Source organism: Trifolium pratense, linkage group LG7, assembly GCF_020283565.1.
Source record: "Trifolium pratense cultivar HEN17-A07 linkage group LG7, ARS_RC_1.1, whole genome shotgun sequence".
Taxonomy (NCBI): domain Eukaryota; kingdom Viridiplantae; phylum Streptophyta; class Magnoliopsida; order Fabales; family Fabaceae; genus Trifolium; species Trifolium pratense.
In genome coordinates this window covers 30,235,558-30,249,037 of record NC_060065.1, presented here as the reverse complement: position 1 = coordinate 30,249,037, position 13,480 = coordinate 30,235,558, and the positions used below count along the sequence as shown (strand labels likewise).

At 31.3% G+C, this 13,480-nt stretch overlaps 2 protein-coding genes across 2 annotated transcripts; one reads left to right on the top strand and one right to left on the bottom strand.

Annotated features, from left to right (window-relative positions):
- Positions 1-6,615: 6,615 nt before the first annotated feature.
- Positions 6,616-7,404, top strand: LOC123897857 (50S ribosomal protein L7/L12-like). The gene has a single exon (XM_045948651.1). It carries the CDS (start codon positions 6,661-6,663, stop codon positions 7,126-7,128), a length of 468 nt encoding a protein of 155 aa, XP_045804607.1. The 5' UTR covers positions 6,616-6,660; the 3' UTR covers positions 7,129-7,404.
- A 1,850-nt stretch (positions 7,405-9,254) lies between these two features.
- Positions 9,255-11,792, bottom strand: LOC123896227 (annexin D8-like). Its single transcript, XM_045946642.1, has 6 exons — positions 11,720-11,792; positions 10,486-10,631; positions 10,136-10,354; positions 9,798-10,010; positions 9,550-9,639; positions 9,255-9,455 (listed from the first exon to the last, which is right to left on the bottom strand). The coding sequence occupies exons 1-6, from the start codon at positions 11,790-11,792 to the stop codon at positions 9,255-9,257; spliced, it is 942 nt and encodes a 313-aa protein (XP_045802598.1).
- Between the last annotated feature and the right edge of the window lie 1,688 nt (positions 11,793-13,480).

Below are 13,480 nucleotides of genomic sequence, written 5' to 3'. Positions count from 1 at the left end.
TACCCTCTTTGAACAAAACACATTCTTTTAAAGTCACTAGGTTTGATGTAGTGGTGAGAGATTTGGGCAGTATGCATTAGGTCCTAGGTTCGATCCTCATTGACAACATTATAAACAAAAAAATGCATTCTTTTAAGGAATTATTAGATAATAATTATAATTATAAATAAGAATAGTACTTTAGGAATTATTATTTGTTTGGACCTATCTAGTTAGCATCCTGACACCCAAGAATTCATGTGTCCTCTCCTTGGCACTTTTTATTTGGCTATCCTCATTTCTATGTCTCTGGGGAATCCAGCAATTATATTTTGGGAAAAAAATCTAAAAACAAACGCTTATGGTCTATGCAAATTTGGACAATATCCCACTCTAAAAGGTGAGTGCTAAACACTTGGTCTCAGCAACAAGAGCTTATCTTATCATATCATATCATATCATAAAAACAGTACATTATATTGCATGATAAATAACTATAGTTCTACGCATTACCACTGTTTGGTTCGGGGGTTTTGGAGGGGAGGTGAGGGGAGGGGAGGTAATATTTTATTTTTTTTTGTGTTTGGTTCAATTTTTAGGAGGGGAGGGGAGGTAAGCAGAATCCCTCATAAACTCAATTTTTGCTTCCCCCAAATCGGGGGGATTTGGAGGTGAGGGGAGGGAAGCTTTTTCAAAGTTTATTAAACTGACAAAATTATCCTCAATATATTTTAAAATTTCAATATTATCCTTATTACCATTTTTATTATTAGGTCTTTGTTGTCTGTATTACTTATACTTCTTGTCTGCCACCGTATTACCTATACTCCTTGTATTACAAAAATTTCATACCTCGCTGTATAGTTTTCGTGTTCATAGTAACAGATGTTAGACCGTTTGCTCTGAAGTGATTCTTCCTTTGTGTTTTTACTGTTGTTTTATCTCTATTTAGCGAACCCCTCTCTGTGTGTTTTTATTTAGTATATGATTTCCTGTATCTTAATTAGTTATTTCATTGCATCGTTGTTAATTTTTATTTTTTTTTAACAGATTAAGTTTGGAGAACCAGGCTAGAAAGAGAGGAATTATGAGGAAAACTTTTCTGCTCAAACTCCTGGAGAACTTGATGCTATATGATATTTATTAATACTTTATTTGCTATGAGTTTATTTGCTCAAACTCTTGGAAATATTTTTTTCTTTGAAAAATATGTGTTATTTGTTTTGATGTAATAATAAAGATTTTAAGGGTAAAAAAGTAAATTGCTTTTAAAATACCTCCCTTCCTCTTGTGAACCAAACATATATTTAATTAAAATACCTCACCTTCCCTCCTCTCCCCTCTTTTGAACCAAACACATATGTAATTAAAAAATTTCCCTCCCCTCCCCCTCCCTCCCCTCCCCTCTATAAAAATACTTCACCTCCCCTCCCCCTATTTTGAACCAAACAGACCGTGAATTTGGTTCGACGTGACATTGCCCATATGGCCGCCATATGGGTTTCTTTAATTTGCTTAGCCGGTTGTAGAAATGATGAAATATCTAATCATTTATTTTTTTGTGGTATTTTTCGAAGAGTTAGGATATAGTATGATATTATTGTTATTGTGTATTGCTTGATAGTTTTTGTGATAATTAAACATTGGTTTGCCAGTTTAGGCACGTAATTTGGTGCTTATTTATCATATAATATTTCTTTTGGCTTTTTAAAAAAAAAATTGAACCACTTTTATAAATAGTTTACAATAGATCAATACTTAAAAATTATAAAAAAAACTTCAAAAGTAAAAATCCACCTTTCCCTTGTCTTTATTGCTAATATCGTGAGTTGATTTATATTATTTCAGTGTGAATTACATATTTATTTATTGTTTTAATAAAACTAATATCAATTAAGTCAAAATAAAAAGAACCATATATTAATCTACTACTAAAAGACAATTGTTGTCGTTGAAGTTTTGAATATTTTTAAGTGTTGGTTTATTAAAATTTGTCTAGTGTCTATTTTTAAGATTTATACACATAATATTCCTTCAATTCCTAAAAATAAATACTCATTTGACAAAAAAAATTGATCCTAAATATAAACTCTTTTTCACTTTATAAGATACATTTCTCATTTTAACTTTTATTTTTTGGTGCACTTTTTTTACTTTAATTTAAATGTAATAATTATGAAATATATAAATATGTAGGTACCACCATATATATCTTCCAACTGGGATCCTCGATCGCACTATTGGTGCATTGATGCCCACAAGACCAAAATACATATCATAAGAAGAAGAAAAGGGTATTGTATCTTATATCATGTTCCCTAAAGTGAAAACAGAGAAGTGGTTTTACAATAGTTTAAATCCAATTAAAATATATTCTCTTCAACCTTAATCATAAATAAGCACTTTTTAAATAACAAAATTTATTCTCAAATATAAGTCATTTTTCAAGTTACTAAACACATTTATTATTTTTTTCCATACATAATCTTATTTAATACTACTTGCCAATGTAATATAAAAAATCAATTATAATTAATACATCTTTTTATAAATGACAATTAGTATTTTTTTTTGAAGCATACAATTAGTAGTTTTTTACAATTATAATACAATTATAATACACAAAAAAAAAGTTTTTTATTATATGGTGCATCTTCCATGTTAGTGATGGGAACGGCCTTCGGGCTTTCCTATTATACACCCTTGATTAAGGTTGTTCACTTCTTTGAGGTTGGATTTATAACCCTAATATATGTGAAAAATGTCAATAAAACTTATAAAATGGGACGGAAAATATATTGTTCAGTGTCACTCATTTGAACCAAACACCGGATGAGCACACACAAAAATATAATCGAACTTATGATTTGGGCAACATACCAAAACAATCAAGCCTAACTGGAAAACCAGTTAGTAACTTCTGTTGTTTATAATGGTAACAAAAAAAAATATTCTCAAGACAAATAACAAAACATTTGGCAGCCATGCAACATTGAAAATAGTTCAAACTTTCACTACAGAGTCTATAATTTAAGGGGTTGACCTCCCCCAACAAATGTTTCTCCATATGCATCGGTCGGGGATCGAACCCAGGACGAAATGATTAAGAGACCCAAGTATCTACCACTTGTGCCACACCATGTTGATAACTCATCTTTTAATTTAATGCAATTACTTTTACATTCAAAATCTTTTATATTTTTAGTACTTTTTCTCTGTTAATTTTGCTTTTAGACATCATCTCTATCATATTCGAGAATACACAAAAGGATCTAATCGAGAATTTATGTTGTAATCTTATTTACTGTATATTGGGGAAAAACTAATTCAAATTTTAAATTTATCAATTATCACTAAATTTATTTATTTGAAACTGTAAATTTCACTATCAACGGATGTACTACCTTTGTCTCGTATAATATTTGGTTAATATAAAGTTAATTTTGTATTTTAGGTAACTTATGCAGAGGATAAAAAATTATTATTGTGCAAAGGACCAATATTCTCGTAACATGTTGGAGTAAAACGAAAATGAAAATTATGAAGGGTGCTCTCAGGTCTTCCCAACACATATTCGACAGTAGGGTCCTGCTCCCCACCAAACCGAATCAGATCTCTAATACCACTTGTTATAGAATCCGCGAGAGCTGAGTGTTAGAAGCAACAATAGATCAATGATCCTCTCAGAATTGGAAATCAAGTCTAACTCAGCCTACAAAATCGGCTTGTAATTAAGGTGAGGATTGTCTCTACTTATATATACTCTTGTTCAAGTCATCTCACATCTGATGTGAAACTCTTCAACACATCCCTTCACGCCCAACATATATTATTGTACATGGTGCGTTGAAATAATTGTGTGTGGCCTGATAGTGAAAACCTGATAGCATGTGACCCAATAGATTTGGAGAAGCTCTGACACCATCTTAAATCCGGAAATTTGGTCTAACTCAACTGTACAAAATCGGCTTATAAAGTAAAAATTATCTTGACTTATAAACTCACATACATATCATCTCACATCCGATATAAAACTTTTAGATCCAAAATCATCAAGAGATCCAACACGATATCTCCATCCAAAATATTTTAACACAAATTCAAAGAAAGAGTTAAAAAAAGACATTTAGCCCGGCATGGACCACTATTAGGTGTTCAATTAAATTGACCATATATAATATTATCTAATAATACTTACTTAGTGCCTTATTACGACCACTAAAAATCCCATAGGTGCAGTAATCTTTTATGATTTGTTTGTCTATACACATTAAGATCAAATTCAAAATATTATGTTTGGTCCTTATTGAGAAGATCTGGATTTGCAATCAAAAGCATGGCATTTAGATATTCCTTTTAGTTCCTAGATAATTGGGGCATTGTGGGATATGCTTCTATATGCTTTATCTGAAAACCATGTGTTGCTTCGCTATTAAATTCTTAATATCCTTGTTAAAAAAAAATATTAATATTCTATTCAATTATTTGGTTCATAGTCTCCATCAGAATCTGAGAATGTCAATGGTTAGAGATATTGTGTGTGATAAAGCAATTACTTTAGTTAGAATTCAAGTCTTTTTTGACTACATAATATCTACATTTGAAATCTCACTCTAAAGAGTTTCGTGCCATGAGCATGAAACTTTCAATGATTTGACAAACTTCTAATTAGTGAAACATGATTTTTTTTAGGACATGGTTTTTACTTGTTTTAATTTGCATCTTATGAGGATATATGTATATATGGTTTGGTCCATGAGCACTATATATCAATATGAAACTAGGAGTCTTACGATTGTCTAAGTGGAACAATAAATTTAATCCTTATACCCAACGTCAGATACATGCATATATATGGATTTGTCTCATGGAATTACCATAGGAATATTGGTATGCCTCTATCATTAGATGAATCCATGAAAAATAGGGTGTTTGGACATAATGCTCGTATTTTAGGTGATATGGACCTTTCTAGGCGTATTTGATGAGATTATGGTCGAAAGGGATGTTACACATTCACTTTAGCGGTGGTTTTATGAACGCTTACCTGATTTTGGTTCCCACCGGAAAGTCATAGGCCACGATATCTCGGTCTTTAAGTGGTTTCACTCACCCAAAAATACTAAGAAAGATGACTGCGATAATGTGCTTAATAATGCTACAGATAAAATACATGTTGCCAAAGCCAGAGATATGGAAGTTGGAACTTCGCACCAGCAGGTCAAGCCTGATGACAATGTGATCACTGAGGTTCTTACAAATATGCACAACGCCACAAATCAAGACTAGATTTTGTCCCACTACTTATGTTGACCTCACGATGGATGTGCCTATTCATATGCTAGTGGAGGAAAACTTGATTAAAGATGACATGAAACTTAGCCCGGTTGTCTAACAAGCTATGCCTACTCTGCATAACTGATGAGTTAATCCATGGTGAAATTGCAACTACTAATTTTGTGCTACAACAGATTGATAACGCTATTCTTGAAGTGGTGGTGTCGGAATAAAAGACTGCAACGATTAATGATGCATTCTCGTGTGCTATACCCGAAACGGAAAATGTTGTGATAGTGCCGGATGTTGACCTATATGAGGTGGTCAAAGCGGACATTCAAGTTCTTAAACAAATTTGGGCTTATATGGGAGAAGGAGAGAAACTTTTCGCCTCTTATCTTACTAAAAATCAAAAGAAGAATAAGAGATTGACTAGAAGTGTTAGGCAGCCGTATAACACTTGATCTAAGGGTATCACTTCTCACATGTTCCTTTGAATCCTCTATTGGAATGTGAGGGGGATTGACAAACCCGCATCTATAGTTATTTGCGGACTCTTTGGTGGGATGGTTATTTTGTTCTCCTTTTACTTATTTTTGTTACTTTTGAGTAAGGCGTAGCTCCCTCGATGTACATATCTTTTGGGAAGATGAATTTGTTGATAATCTCCTTTTCTAAAGTGGCTTGTAAAAGAACAAGAAGATTTTTTTTTTTTGGAACAAAAAATATAATATTATTAATAATCAGATCTCTGCACAAGACGAACAAAGACCTATAAAAAAGGAATTATAAAAACAAAGGCGTTGTATATTGTTCCATTTAAGGAAGAAATAAAAATCTTGTTTATGCTAATTGGTATGCTAATCCACGTTCTTATTTTCAATGTATTTGATTTTACTCTATTATATTGATTTTACTCAATCTAATCTAATAAATTAAAATATACTATTTGCTTATATAAAAAATAAACTATTATATAAAATTTCCATTTGTTAACCTACCTATATATGGACCAATTTGTAAAAAGAAAACTATGAAAATAATATAGGTATTCCAAAGTTAAATGATCTTCCTCTTTGGATAAATAATATAGGTATTCCAAAGACTTAAAAATGTTGAAGTTCCAAATTCAAACTCAAACAAAAGAAGAAAAAAAATTAATTTAACAATTAATTACTAACTTTCGCCGTTTCAAAATAAAAAATAACACCACAAGTATAAGAGTAGTGTTTTTTATTTGCAAAGATGAGGTCTGTGAATAGTAATTTCAGTGTGTTGTTAGTAATATTCCCTTCACAAATTAAGATTCAGCCCAAACAGCCCAAAATCGTTTTCTCTGTTTTCTTCTTCTTCTTCAAAATCTGAACCCGAAAAACCTCTCTGAGTAATAACGAAGCCACAACAATGTCACGAAACTCAATAAGATTCATCAAACTAATTCGCTCATTCTCCACCGAAGCAATCAAAATCTCCAAGCCAGAACGAATCGCAGAAGAGCTTCTCAACCTCAACAGATTCGAACGCCACGATTTCACCATCCTATGGAGACTCAAAATGGGCCTAGACCGTTACGGTGCACCGGTTGCCGGACCTGGTCCATTAGGTCCGACCTCATCCGATCCTACTTCCGCAGACGCAACCGCCGCTGCGGCCGAGAAAACTGCTTTTGATATTAAGCTTGAGAAATACGATGCTGGTGCTAAGATCAAGATAATTAAAGAGGTTAGGTCTTTTACTGATTTAGGGTTGAAGGAAGCTAAGGAATTGGTTGAGAAATTTCCTTGTGTTTTGAAGAAAGGGATTACTAAGGATGAAGCTGGTCCTATTATTGAAAAGCTTAAGGAATTGGGTGCTACTGTTGTTCTTGAGTGATTTTGTTTATTTGAATTTGAATTGGTAGAATTAGTTGTTAATTGGGATTGTTGTTTTATGAGAAAATGGGAAATTTTTATTTTATGGAATTGTGTCTGCTAGGTGTTTGATGAAATGTGCAATAGTTGTTGCAGTTTTTATTATTTAGATATTGATGATTTTGAGAATAGAAACTAATATGTAGGAATGTTGATGTTAATAAATGATATGATGTGTATCAGTCTCTGCATTTTGTGAAGTGTCGTCAATGGAAAGTTTACAGATTTTAGTTATTCATTTTGGTTGTTGGGATTATATTAAGTGTGTTTGTTTAGGTTAGTGTTTATAATTATAAGCTTGAATTTGAATGATGCATATGCATGATTTTGGTAAAATTGAATTTGAAGTGAAAGTGGTTTATGTTTGGATTTTAACCACTTCAATGTACAAGCTAAGGTAGAGTTGCTTTTTGCAGAATCATGTTCAGACTTTTTAAATGATAGAGTTCCAACCGAATATTGTAAATGGTGTTACACTTACCACACCAATTGCAATAATGTTGAGTTTAAATAGTATGAGAACTTCTTGATGAAGTGGGAACTGGGAAGTTTGACAACTGTTTGGAGCATGAAATAATGAAAAACTTCAATACCAATTTGTCTTGTTGTTGCTTTTATTTAGAATAGTTTCAATATTATCAAAGAACACTTGTTTTGCGGAAATCTATTGTAATGGGAAAACTTGTGTCAATATGAACTCCAATTTTATTACTCTGTAACTTAGATAGGTTGGTTCCTTAAAAAAAACAAAACTTAGATAGGTAGGTCTTATAAGGTGAATGGTATGGACCTATTAGTTTGGTTTCCTATGTGAACAACTAATTATCAAGGTTCTTTGTCAAATTCAATTGGCAGTGATTGATTCCAACCTTGAGAGTCAAGAGAATTAGTGCAGCTTACAACTAAACAAATATTTGATACCTCTCCTATCGTAATCGAGGTGATTTAGGAGTTAAGCAAGGGGATATTCCGAGTTGCATGTTTTCATACACTCTTGTCTTGACGTGGTCTTCATCAAGAATATCATAGTTAACTTAGAGGAATTTATAATCTCCCACATTATGACCAATCATGTAGGAAGAAATAGAGAATTTTTTTCCTCATTTCTGAGATTGTACCTGGTTAAAAGGTTATATTTGACAATATTGATTTGATATGAATAAATATGGACATTCCTTTTAGTCCCAACTCCCATGCTATTTTGTTATAAGCATTTGGTTGATTAGAACAGTGTTTTGAAGTATCTGGGGTGGCTAAGATAGCAATTTTTATTGTTATTTTTTGAAAACCCGGCTTTACTATAATTCTGTATTCGGACTTGAGATGGTGTGGCCTTCGTGGTTATTAGAATTACAAGGGATTTCTTGTCAGTTTCGGGTTGTAGTGAATGCTTCTGCCTAATTCAATCTCTGCCTAATACAGTTACAGGTAATTTCTCTATCCTCATTTTTTTTTTCTGGTTTTGTTTTCCATTAACTAGTTTTCCTGCTAAATCTCTGTTTAAAATTTTGTTTAATTATTACATCTGTCATTTTTTTCTTTTCTTTACTTTCCTGAATCTTGAATTATTTAGAACCACCCAAATCTATATTAAAGTGCTGCATTTCCATGCTACTGGTATTGGGTTCATATAGAAGGTGGAATGAATCGGTAGCTTTATTTGAACTGCTTATTGCCAAAATAGTCTCTTTTTATTCTGTTAAATTGTTGCACCTTTGATATCATGTTCATCTTAGAAAATCGTTGCAACTTTGCACTGCATGCGTAACACAACTAGTAATCTACAATACAATAAATATAATATATAATATATAAACTATTATAGATATGCATAGGCTTTATGTATAAGAGGCTTCACAAAAACCAACAGGATAATTGATTGAGAGAAATAATAATAGGAGGAGATAGAGAGAAAGAAAAGAAAACATAGATGACAAGGATATGTAGATAAGCTATATTAAAAAATAAGCAAGTTTATTGGTTCAAATAACATTATTTGTTTCTGTTGAAAATTCTCTTGTATTTCTCTTAATTTTAGAGATAGTAGTAAACTTATTCTAGTGAAATTCTACTAAACTTGACACAAAGTTATTCCTTTCCCAATAATGCAAGGAGAAACGCCTTGTAATTTCCCCATGTCTTCCTATCCACAATCTCATGAATGGTGGCATTGTTTCTCTTTGCAAAAACATCTTTGATTTCCTTTAAATCCTTCTCTGCACGAGTGACGATAACACGAGTCAAAGCCTGTTCTTCATTTACCAAATCACCCAAGGCGTGACTTATCACCTAAATCAAGATATACATTTTTAATAAAAACTATAGAGCAAATAAATTACAAAATAGAGAATGGTTACTACAATAATTTCATGACTTTAGTTACCTTGGCCAAATATCTTTGGCTGTCATTGATGCAACGAACTGTAGTACGTAGAACTCCGATGTATTCATCACTTGGAGTAGCTGATAACCCCTGCAATATAATATTTAACCTTTAATTTATACAAGATTTTATTATCTCTATCATAATAACCAAAGGTCATCGTATCTTTGATTTCTATTGTCAGTGATGTATGTGTGTTTCTCTCCTTGTATTCTGTTGGAAGAACATGGTATTCAAACTCATCTTACCTTGTTAATTGTTGTGCCAAATAAGTCCGTAATGATATTGAAAGTTGCACATAGCTGCTTCTTACTTCTTGTGCTTAAAATTCTAATCATTTCATCATCATTAAAAGCTTTCTTTTCGATCAATTGATGAAGTATGTTTGCTTCAGAATGAGCCACATTCTCGTCAAATTCTTCTCCATCGTACTTGTAAGTGCTTATAACTGCAACCAACAACTGCATGAAAAATAGTAAGCCTCGCTATTTTATTGTCATTTTGTTGTTCTTGTTCAAAACATTGTCCATGCAACATAACAAAATTGTTCTTATGATAAATATATATATGGCTAAAAATCACATACTTTGCGAACATCGCCAATAGTTTGTGAAGCAACATCTTCTTCAAGGCAATGCTTGTACAAAGACTGATATGAGCGCTTTATAGCCAAAAGCTCTTCCGAGTTTCTAGTGCAAGCAATCTCAATAATCACTTTGTAATCTGGTGTTGCCTTCTTTAATGCCTCATTAATAAGTGTAGCATCTCTTTCAGCTGCATCCATAGTCCAGTGGGAAATGGCTCTCTGATTTCAATAGTATATATAAATCATATTTGGCAATTAGAATATTATTCATTCAAAACATGTAGCCAAAATATTTTATTATTATAAATTTTGAAACCTATATTCAAAGCTATGGATTGTAATATTTTTACCTCAAAGTTTCCTGAAAGTTCAGATTTGAGTTGTTCGATAAGATCTTGATGATGGATTTCTTTATAAGCTAGCCTCACAAGTTTCCTTTGAGCTTCATTTCGGTTAGCTAGTATAGATATAAGTGCGGTCTCATCTGTCCCGAATCCTGCACACAGTAAAAATAATGTTTGTCGCGTAAGTCTAGCTCATGTGGTAAATGGTTGTAGCCAATCCCTACATTTGATGTTCTGAGACACAAGTTTGAGTCTGCAATATTCATCTTCTATGTGCCTATTGTGTAAATTTCTCTGTTAGATAAAAAACAAAAAGAAAAGGGGGAAACCATGTGTTTATATTAGGAATTGAGCATATTTAGCGTGACTCTTGTAGTACAAGGTTTTATGAAGAAAAAAAAATATTATAAAGGTGAATTAGCTCAAATTTGTGAAAATAAAAAAGGTGCTAATTAATTTTTTATATGATAATAAACCATTACATATTTTGAAAATCAACGAAATTAAATATTACATTGATATATTCACTGATGTGAGTGTGACACATGAATATGTTAATACAAGTGCCCTTAAGGGCACATGTTAAGGAAGCAAATATAGAAATTATTTTTGGAAACTTGTGCAGTTTTACTTCTATGCATGAAATTTCTTACATTATTAAATGCAGTATTTCTATATTAGGATACTTTATCATGTGCCCTTAGGGCACACGTTAACATAACCCTAAATATAATTAGAAACATTTAGGGTGTGTTTGGTAAGTCCAATAAGCTAGGAGCTTATTGGACTAACTTATAAGCTTGTTTGAAAAAAATAAAAGTGTTTGGTAAAAAACTTTTCTCATGAGCTTATAGCTTTTTTTGAGATATTATTTCAAGTAGCGTTTGAGCATATAGCTTTTTACAGTTTTTTTCATTTTTAACCTTTAATTTAATTTTATTATTTTTTATAAAATAAAAAACTACACACTAAAACAAAAACTACTCAGTACATATAAATATCCTTTTATGTTTTTTTATATTTATCAATTATTTAAAAAGCTAATTTTACCAAACACTTTAATTTCAATCAGCTAGTTTTTCAGCTATAAGCTAGTTTATAGCTTAATTTTACCAAACAGAGCCTTATTTATCTGGAATTTCTGCCCTTTATTTTACCAAAAAAAAAAAACATTTATTATCCAAAAAGAGAGTATATAATTAGGAACATCAAATCTTTGATAAAATAAATTGAAGACGACCTTTGCATGCGTTCTTGATAGTTTCTGCGTCTTCAATTGGAGAGAAATCTTTTGCAGCAATTAGAGACTCCATTTTGTTTTGTTTCTTAGCTTTAGTTCAAAGAGTTTGATTATTTTTCACAAGAGTTGTTTCTCATTTTCGATTTAATAATAGAAGAGAAAGCTTAAAATAACTGTATTTTAGTAATTAAACTATTTAAAGTACTTAACATTCGTTACAACGGAATATGTTTTTATTTTTTACTCAATATAACTGAATATGTTAACAAAAACCTTCATTTTTCAATGAATAAAAATAACCGTAATGTGTCCCCATGAGCTTAGCTCAATTGGTTGGGACATCAGCATTTTATATGCAGGAGCCAGGGTTCGAACCCTGGACACTCCACTTATCCATCTTTAAAGGTGGAATTTCAAGCCACTAGGCTACCTGACCAAAAAAAAAAAAAAAAAAAAAAAAAATAACCGTAATGTATGTACCCAAAAATAAACTGTAATGTTTTGTTGTAAAAGTAAAAGTGGTTTTTTATCAAACAATATAGCGTTATTCTCGGGAACATAATTCAGTTTCTAGAGATAATATACTATGAAGTGATTAGAGTGCGAACTACATTACTTGACTAGTGTTTATTTTCATTTTAAAAGGTAAAGTTTTAGCCATTTGACTACATTACTTGACTAGTGTTTATTTTCGACTAATGTTCAACATATCCTTACAATAATATGTTTATTTTTAAATCAACTTACGATAAATATATGGAAAGTGACATAAAAGCAGAGGCCACCCAATGTACTATTTAGATCTAGGAGAATGTTAACTTGTCCCCTTAGGGCACATGTTCATAAAATATCATATGAGTATCAATAGATTAGTTATCTATACTCGGAAATATAATTCTAGTCCATTTTAATCTTTGCATAAAATTTAATCTTAGATTAAGATGTTCCTTTTTGACGTTATATACAAAGATAATTATTTTGTATTTCTTGTTCTATTTGATTTAATGCAATTGGTTTAATATTGATAATTTATATGATTACAAGAATAAAAATGATTTTTTTTATATTATATACAATTTAAATCGATAATTTTTTTTTAAAATTTTTTTTTTTATTAAGGGACCACTTTTAAATTTTGCACAGAGTCTCCTAAAACTCAGAGACGACCCTGGGTACATGGATACTATAGTAGATGAGTGAGATGACAAACTTGTTCAAGAACTCTTAAAAGTAAGTTTCCAGATTTAATTTTTTTATCAAAGGAATCAGAATTTCACCCTTAAAATAAATAAGTGAAAAGTCTAAGGTTTAAATCATAACACTTGCGTATATCAATATTTCCATCAATTGAGATAAATTTACGAGGACAATTTCTAAATTAAATCTTAGTGGGGAGAATAAATGAGCCCGTAAAAATATAAGAGAAATTTTACAAAATAAAAAGAGTAGAGAAGAAACAATGTAAAGTCCACAAGTCCTAATTTAACCGGCAAAAATATGCCGAAATTATTAGACCACATCTCTCATTTGTGTGAGTTTATGATGACTTTTTCATTTTGTATATGTAACAAAAGTATTGGGAAAAGGTATTACAAGTGCCAAAGTTCCACACTGTATCTAGTTATTTGATGCTTATCTTTTGTTGTTTGCAAAATACATCTTATTGGTATGCTATGGAAATTATTGTTGAATAGTACACTATTTCTGTTCATGTGGCCATTTGATTGATAACAAGTTGGTCAATTAGTGCAAAGTTTGCAC

Coding starts and splice junctions, on each gene's coding strand:
- LOC123897857 (XM_045948651.1), top strand. CDS start 6,661: ATGTCACGAAACTCAATAAGATTCATCAAACTAATTCGCTCATTCTCC.
- LOC123896227 (XM_045946642.1), bottom strand. CDS start 11,792: ATGGAGTCTCTAATTGCTGCAAAAGATTTCTCTCCAATTGAAGACGCA. Junction 10,355..10,485: donor AACTTTCAGGAAACTTTGAG/GTAAAAATATTA, acceptor TATTGAAATCAG/AGAGCCATTTCCCACTGGAC. Junction 10,011..10,135: donor CTATTGGCGATGTTCGCAAA/GTATGTGATTTT, acceptor TTTTTCATGCAG/TTGTTGGTTGCAGTTATAAG.